This window comes from Aquarana catesbeiana, linkage group LG02 (assembly GCF_042186555.1).
Source record: "Aquarana catesbeiana isolate 2022-GZ linkage group LG02, ASM4218655v1, whole genome shotgun sequence".
Taxonomy (NCBI): domain Eukaryota; kingdom Metazoa; phylum Chordata; class Amphibia; order Anura; family Ranidae; genus Aquarana; species Aquarana catesbeiana.
Window position 1 is genome coordinate 769,431,813 of NC_133325.1, and position 21,084 is coordinate 769,452,896.

Below are 21,084 nucleotides of genomic sequence, written 5' to 3' on the forward strand. Positions count from 1 at the left end.
TTTTATGGCATTTTTATTATTATTATTATTTTTTTTACTAGTAATGGCGGCGATCTGCGATTTTTATCGTGACTGTGACATTCAGGTGGTCACATCGGACACTTTTGACACTATTTTGGGACTATTGTCATTTATACAGTGATCAGTGATATAAAAATGCACTGATTATTGTGTAAATGACACTGGCAGGGAAGGGGTTAAACACTAGGGGGCGATCAAGGGGTTAAGTGTGTCCTAGGGAGCGATTCTAACTGTGGGGGGGGGGGGAATGGGCTACCACTGACATGACAGCGATCACTGCTTCTGATGACAGGGAGCAGTGATCTCTGTCATGTCACAAGGCAGAATGGGGAAATGCCTTGTTTATAAAGGCATCACCATGTTCTGCGGCTCCTTGACATGATCGCCGGGAGACATAGATTCCGCCGGTCCCACAGGCTAGGTCACGCTATACGTGGCAGGCGCGCGCACGCTAGCCCCGCCAATTAAAGGGGGTGTACAGGTGCGCCCATTTGCCCACCGCTGCCATTGTGCCGACATATCGGCGTGCAGCGGTCGGCAAGTGGTTAATGCGCTCATCCGAAAAGTGACACGCATTTAAACAGAGTGGATTCCACTCTCCCAATCAACCCCTGTAGCGTATAAAAAAAAGGAGTGGCCTCTGCCTATGCTTCTCCACAAATCACACCCCTGACGTGTGTTGCTCCATAGAGGTTCTACCAATGGGTGGGGTGAAACACATCCAATAAATGTGCAAGCAAAAATTCTGTGTTTTTTTTTTTGCACCCGATTGGGTATTCTTGTAAAGTCAAGCTTTACCTCATTTACTAAGCTCTAGAGCAACTGCACTTGCAAAGTGCACCATCTATTTGCCTTTAGTAAATCAACCACATAGTATTGGTAGTTTTAATAAATGTAAGGGAGATTGCACACCTCTCTTTCTGAACATTTTCATATAGTAACAGTACCTATTATATAATCTGATTACTCAGGCTATAGATGTAGTGTTTATGTATATACTATTTTAATCACTTCTGCCCCGGAAGGATTTGCCCCCTTAATGACCAGGCCATTTTTTGCGATATGGCAACTGACAATTGCGCGGTCACGTGATGCTGTACCCAAACAAAATTAATGTCCTTTTTTCCCACAAAGCTTTCTTTTGTTTGTATTTGATCACCTCTGCAGTTTTTATTGTTTGCGCTATAAACAAATAAAAGAAGAGCGACAATTTTGAAAAAAGACCAATATTTTTTACTTTTTGCTATAATGCTTATCCAAAAATTTTTTAAAAACTAAATTTTTTCATCAGTTTAGGCAAATATATATATTCTACATATTTTTGGTAAAAAAAAAAAAAAATCGCAATAAGGGTATATGGATTGGTTTGTGCAAAAGTTATAGCGTCTACAAAAAAGGGGATAGATTTATGGCATTTTTAATATTTTTTTGTTACTACTAGTGGCGGCAATCTGCGATTTTTAGCGGGACTTTGACACTTTTTTGGGACCATTGATATTTATACAGTGATCAGAGCTAAAAATAGCCACTGATTACTGTATAAAAGTCACTGGCAAGAAAAGGGGTTAACACTAGGGGGCGATCAAGGGGTTAAGTGTTTCCTAGGGAGGTGTCCCTAACTGTGGGGGGGTGGGGAGGTGTACTGACAGGGAGTATAGAGAGATCGCTGTTTCCAATCACTAGGAACAGCAGATCTCTCTCCTCTCCCTGACAGAACAGGGATCTGTCTGTTTACTTTAACAGATCCCCCGTTCCGTGTCTCTCAGGAGCGATCGCAGGTGCCAGGCGGACATCACGGCCGCCGGCCACGAGCATCGGCTCCTACGTCACGAGGCGGGTGGGCATGCGCCTGCTAAGGCTAATTAGAGGGCCGCTGTACAGCTACGGCGATTTGCCCAGGAGAGCCAACCTGCCACAGTATAACGACGGTGGATGGTCGGCTAGTGGTTAAAAGGAGTTGTAAAGGCAGAAGGTTTTTTATCTTAATGCATTCTATGCATTAAGATAAAAAGTCTTCTGTGTGCAGCAGCCCCCCTCAGCCCCCCTAACACTTACCTGAGGTCCCTCTCTGTCCAGTGAGGTCCACGAGTTTCTCAGCCATCCGTGACTCTCCTTCCTGATTGGCTGAGACACAGCAGCAGCGTCATTGGCTCCCAATGCTGTCACTCAAAGTCACCTAGCCAATCAGAAGATAGGAGGGGGCAGGGCCAGGTCAGGGCTCTGTGTCTAAATGGACACAGGGAGCTGTGACTCGGCTCGGGTGCCCCCATAGCAAGCTGGGGGGGGCACTGAACAGGAGGGAGGGGCCAGGAGCACAGAAGGGGGACCCGAGAAGAGGAGGATTCGGGCTGCTCTGTGCAAATCCACTGCAACAGAGCAGGTAAGTATAACATTTTTGTTATTTTTATAGGAAAAAAAAAAAAAAACACGAGACTATACAATCACTTTAAGCACTCACTAGACCTCTGATGGATTAAATACTGGCGACAGAAAACTTTGCTCTTCCATGTAGGTTTTACGGAGCCTGACGCCAAGGCTGAACATCTGCTGCATCCCTATTGTGGTGAGCTGTCCTGGGAATGTGCCACCCTGTGATGGAAACAAGATACAGATGTGTAACATGAATAATGTTTAATACAGTCACTGATTGGTGGAAGGGGGGGGGGGAAACACATTCACCACCGGTATCGATCCCAGAATAATAATGACTAACCTCTGCTCCTTCATGCACCACTGTACCCTGCTAACCCCTCAGCTGATCTCAGCATTCCCTATTAAACAGGCCGATGTCTATCCAGCCGTCATCGATCTACAAGAACCCGAATCACCCGCCAGTCTAATGTACGTCTTTGTATCTACTAACTAAAAGTACTGGCGTTATTCGCCAGATCTAATGAAAATTCTAGCCAAAGCTTTGGATATTGTAGGCAATGGTTAGACCCATGGTCGTTACTCCTGTCTGTGTCTCCAAAAAAAAATTTTCCTCCCACTTCCTGTCCCAGAGACATTTGGCAGTAGGACAGGTAGTTAAAATGCATGTAAACCCTGTAAAATAATGAACTTTCCTTTTTTGGTCCTTTTTTGTCTGTTATATATACTATTGAAGACGTTTTGTTGTGTCTGTTTGATAAGTGCAAAAAGAATTATATTATTGAATAGGTCCCCCTTTTGCCCTGAACCATTGAGGTATGGACACCACTAGATAAAGCATTAAACTGGCTCTGCCAGCTTACCTTCTTCCCATAATGCATCATGGTGCCATCTCTTCCTCGAGTAAACAACGCACCCGCACCCAGCCATCCACATGATGTAAAAGAATTTGAATCAAATTCATCAGACCAAGCCACCTTCTCCCATTGCTCTGTGGTCCAGTTCTGATGTTCACTTTCCCATTGTAGGTGCTTTTAGCTGTGGACACGGGTCAGTATGGGCACCCTGACTGGTCTGCGACTATGAAGCCCCATACACAACAAACTGCGAAGCTCTCTGTGTTCTGACATCCTTCTATCAGAACCAGCATTTACTTTTTCAGCAATCTGAACTAGAGTAGCTCTTTAATTGGATCGCACTACACAGGCCAGCCTTCGCTCCCCACGTGCATCACCCCTTTGTGTCCACTTGTGTGTTATGTGGCCAAAATCACCAGGGTATGTAAACTTTTGATCAGGGTCATTTGGGTAGTTTCTGTTATCATTATGATTTAAAAAGAGTAAAACACAGTTGATTGATAATAAATGGCTTCAGCCAAACACTAACATTAGCTATGACCAAGCACCCCATAGTGGTGTGAAACATGTCAGCTTTTCATTGATCCTGTGCCTCTGATGTCTTTGTACTAAAAAAAATGTTAAACTGTCTTCAATAAAAAGGTGTCAACAGAGTGCGGCCGTCCAGTCAGTTCTTCAATTCATTCCTACATGCAGAGCCAGCGCCTGTTTCCATTAGCAGGTGGGATGCATTATGAGATGTCTGTCTAGAGCGCTGTTCTTTGGTGTGTGTGTAATATATATATATATATATATATATATATATATATATTAGATTGTAAGCTCTTCTGAGCAGGGCCTTCTATATATATATATCTATCTCTCATATATATATATATATATATATATCTCTATCTATCGAGAGAGAGAGAGAGAGAGAGATATTGAGAGAGATTTCGAGAGAGAGAGAGATTTCGAGAGAGAGAGAGATTTCGAGAGAGAGAGAGAGATCGAGAGAGAGATCGAGATCGAGAGAGAGAGAGAGATCGAGAGAGAGAGAGAGATCGAGAGAGAGAGAGAGATCGAGATCGAGAGAGAGATCGAGATCGAGAGAGAGATCGAGATCGAGAGAGAGATCGAGATCGAGAGAGAGAGAGAGATCGAGAGAGAGAGATCGAGAGAGAGAGAGAGAGATCGAGAGAGAGAGAGAGAGATCGAGAGAGAGAGAGAGAGATCGAGAGAGAGAGAGAGAGATCGAGAGAGAGAGATCGAGAGAGAGAGAGAGAGAGATCGAGAGAGAGAGAGAGAGATCGAGAGAGAGAGAGAGAGATCGAGAGAGAGAGAGAGATCGAGATCGAGATCGAGATCGAGATCGAGATATCGAGAGAGAGATATCGAGAGAGAGATATCGAGAGAGAGAGAGATATCGAGAGAGAGAGAGATATCGAGAGAGAGAGAGATATCGAGAGAGAGAGAGATATCGAGAGAGAGAGAGATATCGAGAGAGAGAGAGATATCGAGAGAGAGAGAGATATCGAGAGAGAGAGAGATATCGAGAGAGAGAGAGATATCGAGAGAGAGAGAGATATCGAGAGAGAGAGAGATATCGAGAGAGAGAGAGATATCGAGAGAGAGAGAGATATCGAGAGAGAGAGAGATATCGAGAGAGAGAGAGATATCGAGAGAGAGAGAGATATCGAGAGAGAGAGAGATATCGAGAGAGAGAGAGATATCGAGAGAGAGAGAGATATCGAGAGAGAGAGATATCGAGAGAGAGAGATATCGAGAGAGAGAGATATCGAGAGAGATCGAGAGATCGAGAGAGATCGAGAGAGAGAGAGAGAGATCGAGAGAGAGAGAGAGAGATCGAGAGAGAGAGATATCGAGAGATCGAGAGAGAGAGAGATATCGAGAGAGAGATATCGAGAGAGAGATATCGAGAGAGAGATATCGAGAGAGAGATATCGAGAGATTGAGATATCGAGAGATTGAGATATCGAGAGATTGAGATATCGAGAGATTGAGAGATCGAGAGAGAGATCGAGAGAGAGATATCGAGAGAGAGATATCGAGAGAGAGATATCGAGAGAGAGATATCGAGAGAGAGAGATCGAGAGAGAGAGATCGAGAGAGAGATATCGAGAGAGAGATATCGAGAGAGAGATATCGAGAGAGAGATATCGAGAGAGAGAGATCGAGAGAGAGAGATCGAGAGAGAGAGATCGAGAGAGAGATCGAGAGAGATAGGGAGAGGGAGATTATATATCTATATAGAGTGGATGCACACCTCGCTCCTGCTGTGATGATACACAGCGGGTACCGCAGATTCGATGTCCACTGACAACCCCCCAAACCTCAGTCAGAGAGACAAAACTGCCATCTGCCTATGTAAACAAGGCTGATCGCCATTCTGTCAGCAGGGATGGGATGGATCCTGTGTCTCTGCAAAGCAGGGAATAAATTCCTTCTCTTCCCCTAGTAAAAGCACCTCCCACAGTATAGAAAAACACTGGCTAGGCACACAGTTAACCCTTTGATCACCCCTGTTAACCCATTCCCAGCCGGTGTTAGTACAGTGACAGTGCATATTTTTAGCACCGATCACTGTATTAGTGTCACTGGTCCCCACAAAGTGTCAGAAAGTCCGCCACAATGTCGCAGTCCCGCTATAAAAGTCGCTAATCACCACCATTAGGCCCCTTTCACACTGGGGGCGTCGGCGGTAAAACAGCGCTATTTTTAGCGCTGCTTGACCGTCGTTTTTGCAGCGGTATTCGGCCGCTAGCGGTGCGGTTTTAACCCCCGCTGGCAGCCGAAGAAAGGGTTAAAACCGCTCGAATAGCGCGGCTATAGCCACGGTATTGCCGCGGTATAGCCGCGCTGCCCCATTGATTTCAATGGGCAGGAACGGTTTAGGAGCGGTGAATACACCGCTACAAAGATGCGGTTTGCAGGAGTTTTTTTTTTTCTCCTGCCAGCGCACCGCTTCAGTGTGAAAGCCCTCGAGCTTTCACACTGAACAAACAGTAGCGGCAGTTTTAGGTCGGTTTGCAGGCGCTATTTTTAGCGCAATAAGACCTGCAAACCGCCCCAGTGTGAAAGGGGCCTTACTAGTAAATTAATAAAAATATCCCAGTTTGTAGACGCTATAACATTTGCGCAAAGCAATCAATATACGCTTATTGGGATTTTTTTTTTACCAAAAATATGTAGCAGAATACATATTGGCCTAAACTGATGAAGAAATTCATTTTTTTTACTGGATATGTTTTAGAGCAGAAAATAAAAAATGTTGGTTGTTTTTTTTTTTTTCCAAAATAGTCGGTCTTTTTTTGTTTATAGCACAAAAAATAAATCACAGAAGTGATCAAATACCACCAAAAGAAATCTCTATTTGTGGGAAAAAAAAGGATACAAATTTTATTTGGGTACAGCGTCGCACAACCGTGCAATTATCAGTTGAAATAACGCAGTGCCGTATCGAAAAAAAAATGGCCTGGTCATGAAGGGGAGTAAATTCTCTGGGGGTCAAGTGGTTAAAAAAGAGGTTGTGTTATTCGTACCTATAGGTAAGCCTAGAACAAGGCTTACCTATTGGTACTGTAAATATCTCCTAAATGTGCGCTGTTTAGGAGATATTTGCTATATACTGCGCCGATGAGGTCATCGGTGCATGCGCTCTGAAGGAACAGTCGCCTGTGCCGTTTCTTCAGAAATCAGTGCCGTGACCGGTGGCTCCCGCACGCATGCATGGGAGTGACGTCACGCGGCTCCGGGCACTCACAGAGCCGGAGTCCGTGGCTCCAGAAGGAAGAAGGATGCGGCCTGCAGCGGGGACAACGCGGCCCTCGTTTGCAGGCAAGTGTCCCATAATGTGCTAGTATGCAATGCATACTAGCACATTATGCCTTTACTTTGCAGGGAAGAAAAGAAAAACGGAAAAAAAATAGGAAGAGTTTACTTCCTCTTTAAATAATATAGAGGAGAATCTATTAATAAGGACACTTGTTGCAGTGATTACTCCCTCCGTTGGAGAAGATCTCCTCTCACTTTTTGGTGTCTCTGGGGGCTCATCCTGCTCTATTCTAAAGCTTTAAAAAAGTTGAATCTGTCTTGGAACTACAAATCCCAGCATTGCTTTACCTTGAGCTTGTGAGATCGGTATCGCTCTTCGAATGGTGAAGGAGGTCGGGGTCCCCCTTCCAGATCTGTGACTGTATAATTAAACTGAGTGTGTTCGGGAGCCTCGAGAAGAGTCGGTGACCACTCCACCTACAAAGAGAACATCAAGAAAAACATTTTCAAACTAATTCTGACATTGGCACTGGCCAAAGAAATCAATGGTTTTAGGAAGAGATGCCGGGTGTTTGTTCATAAAGAGTAAAGCTGAACAGGTAGAAAATACTCTTATTTACACTTATTATTAATAATATTAATGCAGATCTGTAACTCAATCAATTTTTACTTAATGCAAGCAGTAGGATTGAATCTGAGTTGGTATCAAACTCTTGTAGTTTCTGTACAGCCGAGCTGGAGTTTGGGAGGAAGAAGCAGCATGAGGAGCCAATCAGTTCAGAGGAGAGAGCAGGGTGACAGAGCTCATCACTGTGCTGCTTCTCCTTTTACAGTCCAGTCACAGGCTGGGCAGGTCTACAATGACCTGGGCTCAGAGGAAGTGGGTTGGATGATGCTGCTCATCAGACTGAGGCATAAAAAAGTACTTTGGGGGATATCCCTGATTGAAAGTGAATATTGCAGTAAAAGTTGCTTTTGCTATTTTATCATTTAATTTGTTATTCTTTTTTTTCCCTCTTTTGGATGGAGTTCTGCTTTAAAACTTTTTCAAGGGAAAAAAAAAAAAAAAAAAAAACAGAGGCCACCTCCATCTAATAACTGTACTTCAGCCACCTCCATCGGATCATCACCCGCAGCCATTACCTTTTATACCACCTCCCCCGCCCTTTAGATTGTCATGATTGTCCATGGGCAGGGTCCTCCTTTTCCTTCTGTACTGAACTGTATTCTAATCATACTGTCCCCCTTTATAATTGTAAAGTGCTGTGCAAACTGTTTATCGCCATATAAATCCTGAGTAGTAAAAATATTGCTCACCTCCTTTTGAAAATGCTACTTACTGTACCTGGCTGCCTGACTTCAATTTACTTTCTGAGACACAGACAGAAAACAAAGTCAGAGGATCAGCATAAGAGCCAGGCAACTAGCATTTTCATAAAAAGGAGCACAGCAACGGCAGCCTCCGTATTCCTCTCAGTAAATGGTTCCTTTAGGCCCATTCACACCTGTGCATTCCAGGACTGCACACAGAAACGCATAAAAAAAGATGTGTGTTGCACTTGCAGTGCAGTTAATTCTTAAAAGGAGAAGTACGGGGAAAGCTTGTTTGGCTGTACTTCTGTGGATCACAGGAGTGCAGTACGTTCTGCTCCTGTGACCTGTTTTCAGCAGACAGCAGGCTGAAGCCCGCTGTCAGCGGACGTTACAGAGCTGGCCTAGGTTCGGGAAAGATCCCGACACCCACATACCTGGACCGGCACCCGGCTCAGCCTTTCAGCGAGCCACAGAGCCTGAGCCGGCCGCTCCCACCCCCTCCAAAGCTCAGCACTCCAGTGAGCATGAGGGGGGGGAGGCAGAGCAGAGAGCGGTGACTGACAGTCACCAGCTCTCTGCCCAGGGTGCCCTGGGAACCGAGTGATCGGCAGCGTTTGATCGTTCAGTTCTCAGCCTTAGAGCCGGTGGGGGACCAATGCTGCATCCACCTAAGCAAGTATGATTCTTTAAAAACAAAAAAAAATAAAAAATAAAAATAAACAAACACATACTTGTCTTTTAATGGCATCCCAAACACGGCCAGAGACAAAAGCGGCAAAACGTGCAGTGAAAAGAACACGTGAAGCTCACCACCCAAAAAAGGCGAATGGGCTGCCCTATTTTGTGTTGCACACAAAAAAAATAAAATAAAATAAAAAAAAAAAAAAAAAGTGTCCGGAAACTTGCGTTTTCGCTATGCCTAGTGTAAATGGCTTCCTTACATCTTTTTTTGCAGGACACTTTCAGCCTAGGTTCACAATGCCGTGACTTTGAATCCGACATCCCTCTGCGACCTCATTGTGGCTTGTATACGACTTTACGATTTAACAGAACTCACTGCAAGTCATATCGATGTGGCACCTAAATTAGTGCCGGAACCTTTTTCTAAGTCGGAGCGACTTGAGTTGCACTGATTAAAAAAGAGTTCCATTGCCGTTAATAGGGCGCAACTTTAACCACTTGCCGACCGGCTCAGGCTGATATACGTCAGCAAAGTGGCACGGGTGCGCAAAACAGCGATGTCCGACAGTGGCCTGCAATCATGACACAGAGAGGCAGAACGGGGAGATGCCCATGTGAACAAGGTGACAGTGATCTGTCATGTTCTAGGGAGCCCATCCCCCCTACAGTTAGAACACACCCAGGGAACACACTTAACCCCTTGATCGCCCCCTAGTGTTTAACCCCTTCCCTGCCAGTGACATTTACTCAGTAATCAGTACATTTTTATAGCACTGATCGCTGTATCAATGCCAATGGTCCCAAAATAGTGTCAAAAGTGTCTGCCGCAATCACGATAAAAATCGCAGATTGCTGCCATTACTAATAAAAAAAAAAAAATGCCTTAAATCTATCCCCTTTTTTGTAGACACGATAACTTTTGCGCAAACCAATCAATATACGCTTTTTGCATTTTTTTTTTTGTTTTTTTTTTTTTTTTTTTACCAAAAATAAGTAGAACAATACAAATCGGCCTAAACTGAGGAAGAAATTAGTTTTTTTATACATGTTTTTTGGGATGTTTATTATAGCAAAATGTAAAAAAAATATTGCTTTTTTTTTCAAAATGTTCGCTTTTTTCTTGTTTATAGCGCAAAAATTAAAAACCGCAGGTGATCAAATACCACCAAAAGAAAGCTCTATTTGTGGGTAAAAAAGGACGTCAATTTTGTTAGGGTGCAACGCCGCACGACCGCGCAATCGACGGTTAAAGCAACGCAGTGCCGTATCGCAAAAAAGGGCCTGGTCAGGAAGGGGGGGGGGGGGGTAAATCCTTCCGGGGCTGAAGTGGTTAAACTCTCAAGTCGCATGACAAGTCGCGGCAGTGTGAACTGGGGCTCAGACTTCTTGCTGAAAAAAGAATCTCCTCTATAACCACTAGATGGTGATATAAAACCACATCTGTGCTCATTAAAGGGACATTAAAAAGAACCGATCACAGAGCAAATCTCTGAGAAGCCTCATATAGATGGCGCTCTTCTCTGATTTACGGGACCTATACCATTCCAGGACTGTGAGGTCCCTTGCCTTGTATACCCTGGACTAGTATGCAGACAGAAGTCTGAGAAAAGCTATTTAGAGGCATTTTAGATTTCTGATAATATTTATTCTCTAATATAAATCAAGCATTCTATGCAGGCACAATACTTCGACGTGAATATGTGAAATCATCAAATATTGCCAAAAACCTCATCTGCAATATCACATTATAACCAGGAGGTGTATGTAGTCTGAGCCCTTATCTGTGATCAGCCATGCTGAGTTCGTTAGTGGAAGTGCTGCTACAGCCGTCTTGGTAATATGGACGGCAGTATCTCCTCTAATAATCAGCATGTCTCAGCACGCCTGGTGTCAGGTAAGAGCTCAGACCATACACAGCCCTTAACTTTTTGGCTTTCCAGTGAAAGTTAATGAGCCGAGGGCTATAAAGGAACTGAACGGCCTTGATCTGTATAGATTTCTACCGCCATGCTTGACTTGTTTTTGAAGGCACCATTGCTGTTGTCATTCTCACCTCACCTAAGGCCTCATTCACACAGGCGTAATAAAGCGTACATCCGTGTGAGGGCAGCGTTTTCCACGCCCACAATTGTTGCTCCTAGTTTGACATCCATGCAGGTGTGTGTCCCCAATCTTACGCTGTCTGTATTCAGGGACCCGCATCCACACAGATGTCGAATTGGGAGCAGCGGCTGTGTCTGTGCAGCTGCTTCATCTCATTTGACATGAATGGCACTGCCTACATGTGGATGGAACATCTGTGCAGGCAAACGTCGCCCTCACATATGTACACTTTAGTATGAACGAGGCCTGATGTGAACCCATAAGCAACAGGTTCACTTTAAAAGCGACCCCTGCAGCACCAAATATGGGGGGGGAGGAAGAAAGGAAGGAAAGGAAAAGGAAAAGGAAAAGGAAAAGGAAAAGGAAAAGGAAAAGGAAAAAGGAAAAGGAAAAAGGAAAAGGAAAAGGAATCCCCCCCCCATCCACACAAGCATGGTGGATAGAGGACTCCGCCCCGCTGTGCCATTTTTTTCTGACAGCAGTGAGACTTCCCCACCATCAAAATGCTGATCAAAAAAAGTTTTCCAGTAGTCCCATTGGACAGATATCAATTGTTACATTGACTTCTGTCAAGCGGGAATGGACATACATCAGGTGTAGGCAACCTTAGAGAGATGGAGATCTACTTGAACAACACTGATGAGGTCAAAGATCACCGGGCACAGTGTCCTGTTAGGGCCAGTTCACACCAGAACGCGACGCCAGAAAGGCATGTTCCATGTGTGTTTTCTGCATCGTGTTCAAAACGCACTGCCTTTGTGATCTACTGTGGGTGATGATACATTGTGAACACTAAATGTAGATCACAAATGCAGTGGACACAAACAAAAAAAAAAAAGTATTACAAGAGAATGCAGGGAGTGCGTTACGCACACAATGCAGGGATCGGGAGTGAGTTACGCACACAATGCAGGGATCGGGAGTGAGTTACGCACACAATGCAGGGATCGGGAGTGAGTTACGCACACAATGCAGGGATCGGGAGTGAGTTACGCACACAATGCAGGGATCGGGAGTGAGTTACGCACACAATGCAGGGATCGGGAGTGAGTTACGCACACAATGCAGGGATCGGGAGTGAGTTACGCACACAATGCAGGGATCGGGAGTGAGTTACGCACACAATGCAGGGATCGGGAGTGAGTTACGCGCACAATGCAGGGATTTGGGGGGGGGGGGGGGGGGATGTTGTGAAGGGTGGTAGAGGACACTGCTATTGGGTGGCCCTTCACATCACCCACAGTAGTGTCCTTTTCCCCCCTTCCTTCCCATAGCATCCTACCAGTGCAGACTGCACAGGAGACCGAGAGGCAGCATAGTTCTGGACGGGGCGGGAGCTGGAAGAGTAACTTTTCATATTAAAAAGATGGTAATTGGTTGCTTAGGATCTAGCAACTAATCACCTGCAAGTTAAGTTGAAAAGTTACTCCGTCCTGATCTGTGCTGGCTCTCACTCCCCGCTGTTCACCGATGACAGCAGCGGAGGGGGTGGGGGTGAGAGGAGGACAGAAGGCAAGGAAGGCTGAGGGCAGAGAAAGAAGGCGGCGGGCCACGGCACTGACCTTTTCCTGGTCTACCTGCGGTCGACGGGTGGCCCGCAATCGGCGGGCTGCTGACACCGGCCATACATGGATCAAAATTTGTCCAGCCCCTGCTGAACCAGCTGAATTTCGATCCATCTATGGCCCCCTTAAGCTCTGAGCCAAACTAAATCAGAGCTTACAGAGGGTTGAGGACTCTCACTAACCCCCATGTGACAGCATAGGACCAATCAACAAGCACCAGCTCTGTCACATGGAGTCACAGGCTCCAATACCTAAAAGTACAGGCCAGCCAACAAGTGAGCAGCAGAGCAAAAAGAAGGTGAGTAAATGAAGGAAAGGGGGGGCAGGAAAGAGAACCTGTTGATTTGCCCTGCATAGACTGAGCACAGGTCCACTTTAAAAAGTTAGGCTCCATCCACACAGCCGCACAGGGACAGCCACCATGGAGAATTAGTGGAGTCTTGCCTGTGGTTCTAAAACACTGCAAGCGGTCAGTGGTGGCTGTCAGATTTCGCGCAAATCAATAGCGAGTACTGCTGCTGTGTGCATGTAAACGCTCCCCTGAGTGGTTACATGCGAATAGAGGCTGCGACCAACCCTGGACACAAACAGTGTGCAATCCAGGGTTGGTGTCTCTGCAAAATTCTGGCCACAGCTACTCAGCCAGTTTGTATGCAGCCATAGCACAGAGTTTCTGCATCCGGAGGCGACATCTAGTAGCGGGAAAATCATTTCTTATCCCCTGCAGATTATGTAAGTTTGCCCACTTACAAAGAAATGAAGGTTCTATCATTTTTATCATAGGTGTATTTTAAATGATAGAGACAGAATATCAACCAAAAATCAGAACACATACGATACAAATGTTATAAATTGAGTTGCAGTTCAGTGAGTAAAATAAGTATTTGATCCCCTACCAACCAACTATAATTCTGGCTCCCACAGACTGCCTATAGTAGGTGCTCATGTGGTACACAGATCAGTCCTGTCAATTTAAAGCCTGGTACACACTACATTTTTTTTTTCATGCAACCCATGAAAAAAAAAAAACTGACAGCTCCGCTCGGGAGCCGCTGTTCTAACCATGTGAGGTTAGTTCAGGGATCTCCCCCACAGAGCTGTTGTGTTCTTACAGGGGCTGTCAGAACACTCCTATCAGTGCACTCTTCCATTGGCTGAGAGCGCTGACCGGGAATCGGTCATCTGCAGGTTTTCCAGCATGCAGGTCTGACAGAAGTCAGCCGAATGGCTTCTGACGGACAGACTGACATACACATGGGCAGAATGTCGGCCAAGATTTTTTTTATACCTGCAAATGTCTCAACATTCTGCCCGTGTGTATGGGGCTTAAGAAGATGCTCCTAATGAAAACGCGTGTGTATAAAAAAAAAGACACCTGTCCACAAAATCTCTTTCTTACATTCAAAACCACCATCATGGGCAAGACCAAAGAGCTGTCAAAGGCTGTCAGGGACAAGATTGTAGACCTGCACAAGGCTGGAATGGGCTACAAGACCATCAGCAAGAAGCTTGGTGAGGAGACAACTGTTGGAGCGATTATTCGCTAATGGAAGAAATACAAATCAAACCACCAAATTCTCTCAGTCTGGATCTCCATGCAAGATTTGGCCTCATGGGGTAAGGATGATCATGAAAAAAGTGAGAGATCAGCCCAGAACTACATGGGAGGAGCTTGTGAATGATCTCAAGGCAGTTGGGACCACAGTCACCCAACAAACCATTGGTAACACAATACGCCGCCATGGATTGAAATCCTGCAGCGCCCGCAAGGTCCCCCTCCTCAAGAAAGCACATGTACAGGACCGTCTGAAGTTTGCCAATGAACATCTAAATGATTCAGAGAAGGATTGTGAGAAAGTGCTGTGGTCAGATGAGACCAAAATTGAGCTCTTTGGCATTAACTCGACTTGCTGTGTTTGGAGGGAGAAAAATGCTGACTATGACCCTAAGAACACCATCCTTACAGTCAAGCACGGAGGTGGAAACATTATGCTTTGGGGCTGTTTCTCTGCTAAAGGTACAAGTTGACACCCAAGAAACCTTAGGCCCCTTTCACACTGAGGCGGTTTGCAGACGGTATTGCGCTAAAAATACCGCCTGCAAACCGCCCCTAAACAGCCTCCGCTGTTTGTTCAGTGTGAAAGCCCGAGTGCTTTCACACTGAAGCGGTGTGCTGGCAGGACGGTGAAAAAAGTCCTGCAAACCGCTTCTTTGGAGCGGTGAAGGAGCAGTGTATTCACCGCTCCTAAACCGCTCCTGCCCATTGAAATCAATGGGGCAGCGCGGCTATACCGCAGCAATAGCCACGCTGTACGAGTGATTTTAACCCTTTTTCGGCCGCCAGCAGGGGTTAAAACCGCACCGCTAGCGGCCGAAAACAGCTACAAGAACGACGGTACAGCAGCGCTAAAAATAGCGCTGTTGTACTGCGGACGCCCCCACCGCCCCAGTGTGAAAGGGGCCTTAAAGGATTTAGAGAAGATCTATAATGAAAAGTGGACCAAAATCCCTCCTGAGATGTGTGTAAACCTGGTAACCAACTACAAGAAATGTCTGACCTCTGTGCTTCCCAACAAGGGTTTCTCCACCAAGTACTAAGTCATGTTTTGCTTGGGGATTAAATACTTATTTTATTCACTGAACTGCAACTCAATTTATAACATTTGTATCGTATTTTTTTTCTGGATTTTTGGTTGATATTCTGTCTCTATCATTTAAAATACACCTATGATAAAAATTATAAAACTATATAATTCTTTGTAAGTGGGTAAACTTACAAAATCTGCAGGGGATCAAATAATTATTTTCCCCTCTGTAAATGTCTCTGAATGCAGAAAACTATCCACATCCACACGGCCGTGTAAATGTAGGACAGAAGAATTACAGGCAAAGCCTAACTACTCGTACACATACTCGATCCCCCCCCACCACCACCTATACTGACCCGCAGCTATCACATGATACCCTGAACCATGTGATTAGCTGTAGCCAATCACAGCATCACAATAGTAAGCAGTCATGAATGGAATCCATTCATGACAGTTTTGCTTACATGTAATTATGTGATCACTATGATTGGTCATAGCAATCCGTGAGCGGCCGGTTACTGAGCACCGTGGAAGCATTTATGACAGTTAAAACTATTGCTTATAACAGTGATCATCACTGTAATAAGCATTATGAGTGTTAAAGAAAATCCCTATGGTGACGGTATGTAAAAAATAAACAAAGAAAAACAAAATGTAAAAAAAAAAAAAAAAAAAAAAAAAAAAAAGAAGTTTAAAAAATGTAATTTTTTTCCCCCCACATACTGTCACCAGTCAGTATATCTGATCACTGCCACACCAGTCGTATGATGATCCTGTACTGCACTGGTGACCATTAATTATTTAATTTCTTCAAAAAGCTCACTATGCCTCTTACTAAATCTCTTGGACTGTCTTCTTCCAAAAAAAAAAAAAAAAAAAAAAAAAAAAAAAAAAAGGGTAATTTGGGGGATATCTGTACTGTCCTGGCATTTTAGGGCCTCAAGAAATGAGATTGATCAATCCTGATGTACAGATGGCCTATTTTCAAATATACAGGGTGTACTGTATACAAAAGGACCCCCCCCCCCCTTTAAAATAATCACATTTTGTTGCTTTGCATCCTGAAATGAAGACAGACACAGTTTTTGTTTTATCCCTCTATATGCACTCAGTTCGACTTATAACATCCAAGTGAAAGATAGAACACCAACATGTCAGAAAAAAAAAAAATTCAAAAACAGAATCACAGAATGATTTGTAAACTCAATCAGGTGTAGCTAATCACCTTCTCAATGGCACACAAAGCCATTTGACCTAACTGTGATCAGATGTGGTCATTTTGATTAGCTCAGCATGAAAAGAGCTTTCCTGGAGCATTTCAGTCCCTGGTAGTGCAACTGAAGAAAACAAATCATCTAAAAGACCCCAAGCTCCTCCTCTGCACTTCAAAGTATTAAAAACGCCAACATCGGTGTTTTTGAATACCTCTGATTTTTTTTTTTTTTTTAATCGGCGCAGTTGGCTGCCGAGTAAACCAGAAGTGACGCTGCTGACGGGTTAGTACAGCGGAGACACGATCAAAGCCAATTCCGGCTTTGTTCTGGACTCCGGCCAGCCGGCGGACATGCCGGCTGGTAGCTCGAGTCTCCCGGTGGGATAGGAGAGCCAGACAGAGCGGCGGAAGGCGGCGAGGAGGGGGGGGGGGGGGGTTGACATCCCCTCCCGTTGCTTGTGATAACAGCCGAGCGGCTCATAAGCTGCATTGGTTGTTATCACTTGAAAACCGACCACCAGTTCTAAAAAAAACGGTACTGAGGTGATGCCTCTGGCTGCAGGCATCCCTCTAGTAAAACCCAGAAGCACAGTGAAGTCTATTATTAAGAAGTGGAAGGTATTTGGAAGAACACAGACCCTCCCTGGATCAGGACGTCGCTCCAAACTGGATGAAGGAGGCGGGAGGAAACTGGTCAGAGAGTCTACAGCAACTTTGAAGCAGTTGCAGGAATTGATGACAAAGAGTGGTCATTGTGTGCATGTGACAACAATATCACAAAGTCTCCACAAATGGGGCGTGGATGGGAAGGTTGCAAGAAAAAAAAGTCACTCCTCAAGAAAGGCCACATTCAGTATCCACTGAGCTCTTCCAAAATGCACCTTGAAGATTCCAAGGCCACATGGAAAAAGGTGTTATGGTCAGATGAGACTAAAATTCAATTATTTGGCCTTAAGATCAAACGATAATTCTGGAGGAAATCCAATACAGGTCATCATCCAAATATTACCATTCCTACAGTAAACCATGGAGGTGGTATTATCCTGTTGTGGCGGGTGGTATTATCTTGTCCTGGGGGGTGGTTGTGGGGTGGTAGTATCCTGTCGTGGGGGGGGTGGTAGTATCCTGTCGTGGGGGGGGGTGGTAGTATCCTGTCGTGGGGGGGGTGGTAGTATCCTGTCGTGGGGGGGGGTGGTAGTATCCTGTCGTGGGGGGGGGTGGTAGTATCCTGTCGTGGGGGGGGTGGTAGTATCCTGTCGTGGGGGGGGTGGTAGTATCCTGTCGTGGGGGGGTGGTAGTATCCTGTCGTGGGGGGGGGTGGTAGTAGTATCCTGTCGTGGGGGGGGGTGGTAGTAGTATCCTGTCGTGGGGGGGGGTGGTAGTAGTATCCTGTCGTGGGGGGGGTGGTAGTATCCTGTCGTGGGGGGGGTGGTAGTATCCTGTCGTGGGGGGGGGTGGTAGTATCCTGTCGTGAGGGGGGGTGGTAGTATCCTGTCGTGAGGGGGGGGTGATAGTATCCTGTCGTGAGGGGGGGGTGGTAGTATCCTGTCGTGGGGGGGTGGTAGTATCCTGTCGTGGGGGGGTGGTAGTATCCTGTCGTGGGGGGGTGGTAGTATCCTGTCGTGGGGGGGGTGGTAGTAGTATCCTGTCGTGGGGGGGGTGGTAGTATCCTGTCGTGGGGGGGGTGGTAGTATCCTGTCGTGGGGGGGGTGGTAGTATCCTGTCGTGGGGGGGGTGGTAGTATCCTGTCGTGGGGGGGGGTGGTAGTATCCTGTCGTGGGGGGGGGGTGGTAGTATCCTGTCGTGGGGGGGGTGGTAGTATCCTGTCGTGGGGGGGGTGGTAGTATCCTGTCGTGGGGGGGGTGGTGGTATCCTGTCGTGGGGGGGGTGGTAGTATCCTGTCGTGGGGGGGGTGGTAGTATCCTGTCGTGGGGGGGGTGGTAGTATCCTGTCGTGGGGGGGGGTGGTAGTATCCTGTCGTGGGGGGGTGGTAGTATCCTGTCGTGGGGGGGGTGGTAGTATCCTGTCGTGGGGGGGTGGTAGTATCCTGTCGTGGGGGGGGTGGTGGTATCCTGTCGTGGGGGGGGTGGTGGTATCCTGTCGTGGGGGGGGTGGTAGTATCCTGTCGTGGGGGGGGTGGTAGTAGTATCCTGTCGTGGGGGGGTGGTAGTATCCTGTCGGGGGGGGTGGTAGTATCCTGTCGTGGGGGGGGGTGGTAGTATCCTGTCGTGGGGGGGGGGTGGTAGTATCCTGTCGTGGGGGGGTGGTAGTATCCTGTTGTGGGGGGGTGGTAGTATCCTGTTGTGGGGGGGTGGTAGTATCCTGTTGTGGGGGGGTGGTAGTATCCTGTTATGGGGGTGTTTCTCTATAGTATCCTGTCGTGGGGGGGTGGTAGTATCCTGTTGTGGGGGGGTGGTAGTATCCTGTCGTGGGGGGGTGGTAGTATCCTGTCGTGGGGGGGGTGGTAGTATCCTGTTATGGGGGTGTTTCTCTGCAGCAGGGACTGGAGCACTTGTCAGGATAGAAGGAAAAATGGATGGGGCAAAATACCAAATTCTTGAGGAAAATCTGCCCTCTGCCAGAAAGTTGTCAATGGGAAGAAGGTTTACCTTCCAACATGACAATGACCCAAAGCACACAGTAACAATGACCACACAGTGGTTGAAGGAGAAAAAGGTGAATGTCCTTGCATGGCCTAGTCAGAGCACAGACTTAAACCCCATTGAAAATCTGTGGAATGACTTGAAGACTGCAGTCCATAAACGGTCACCATCAAATTTAACTGGACTTGAGCAGTTCTGCAAAGAAGAATGGGCAAATATTGCAAAGTCTAGATGTGCAAAGTTAGTAGAGACAAATCCTAACAGACTGAAAGCTAGGATTAAAGCAAAAGGTGGTCCAACAAAATACTGACACAAGGGGGGTGATCCTTTTCCCAACTCAGTGATTCTGTTTTTGAATTTATTTCTGACATGTTGGTGTCGCGTGCAGAAGCGAACGCATACGTGAGTAGCGCCCGCATATGAAAACGGTGTTCAAACCACACATGTGAGGTATCGCCGCAATCGGTAGAACGAGAGCAATAATTCTAGCCCTAGACCTCCTCTGTAACTTAAAACATGCAACCTGCAGAAGTTTTTTAAACGTCGCCTATGGAGATTTTTAAGGGTCACAGTTTGTCGCCATTCCACGAGCGGGCGCAATTTTGAAGCATGACATGTTGGGTATCAATTTACTCGGCGTAACATTATCTTTCACACTATAAAAAAAATTGGGCCAACTTTAATGTTGTCTTATTTTTTAACTCAAAAAAGTGTATTTTTTTCCAAAAAAAGTGCGCTTGTAAGACCGCTGCGCAATTATGGTGTGACAGAAAGTATTGCAACGACCGTCATTTTATTCTCTAGGGTGTTAGAAAAAATGTATAATGTTTGGGGGTTCTAAATAATTTTCTAGCAAAAAAAAAACAGTTTTTAACTTGTAAACAACAAATCTCAGAAAGAGGCTCGGTCCTTATGTGGTTAAAAACAAGTCAGCCGTGGCGAGTTCCGTATTTATATCCTGACAGGTTCTCTTTAACACAAGTTGGCCCCTCCACTCCTTACCTGCTGATTGTGAGGAATGGGCTTGAGAGGGGTCCGGGCCCCGTGCCGAAACACCACTTGCACCAGTTTCAGCTCATACTCCGGGCTCACGACATCCCTCTTCATCTCGGCTAACACGCTCCGCTTCCTGTGCATACAATACATGGTGGATCCCAAGAGTCCAGTGCGAACCCACACACTCATCCTGTGCCTCTAGGGGGCAGCAAAGGAAAGAAAAAGACCGTCACTCAGTGCCCCAACATAAATCTCCACCAACCACCGAGACCCAACGTCTGGATATACTGGATGACATGTAGTTAGGTATCAAACATTTTCCATGTGTTCATATAACACAGGGATATGCAATTAGCGCACCTCCAGCTGTTGCAGAACTACAACTCCCATGAGGCATAGGAAGACTCTTGACAGCCACAAGCATGACACCCAGAGTCAGAGGCATGATGGGACTTGTAGTTTTGTAACAGCTGGAGGTCCACTATTTGCATATCCCTGGACCACTTTCTCTATAACCCAGGGGCGGGCCAATAAGGGCGCACAGGCACCGCCCTCCCCCCATCCATCGCCGCCTCCCCCTATCCATGTGTCCGGCCCCTTGCAGGACTCTAGATGCATGAATTACAATAATGGGGGGGGCTCTAATAGGCTTCAAAATAGGGTGGGCTCAGGGCGCAGAGAATACGACTGGAGCCCACCCAGGTGTGTTACAACAGCCAATGAATATTCGCCATTGTAAACACTGATCCTCCTCCCTGGGCCAATCAGGAAGACGGGTTTTGGAGACCCATCACCCAATTGGCTGAAAGGACAGGGCGATCCTATTGGACGCCTAGGAGGAGGGGAAGGAGCTGCACGCTGGAAGCCGCCGACGGAGGAGAGGACACGGAGCTGGGTCATGTGTCATCGAAGAAGATTTCCAATCACTTCCTGTCCCAGAGCTGAAACAGGAAGTTAGAAGATATCCCTTCTAACACTGATCCTCCTCCCTAGGCCAAT

At 46.2% G+C, this 21,084-nt stretch overlaps 1 protein-coding gene across 3 annotated transcripts in view; it reads right to left on the reverse strand.

Moving 5' to 3' along the window:
• The window catches only part of ACP6 (acid phosphatase 6, lysophosphatidic), a 96,077-nt gene that overhangs the window by 62,501 nt on the left and 12,492 nt on the right, over window positions 1–21,084 (reverse strand). For all 3 annotated transcript variants that reach the window (XM_073617295.1, XM_073617294.1, XM_073617296.1), the window contains exons 2-4: window positions 20,092–20,283; window positions 7,371–7,499; window positions 2,480–2,610 (exon numbers count right to left, since the gene is read on the reverse strand). In XM_073617295.1, coding sequence (XP_073473396.1) covers window positions 2,480–2,610; window positions 7,371–7,499; window positions 20,092–20,283 — 452 coding nt within the window. The remainder of the gene's footprint in view (window positions 1–2,479; window positions 2,611–7,370; window positions 7,500–20,091; window positions 20,284–21,084) is intronic.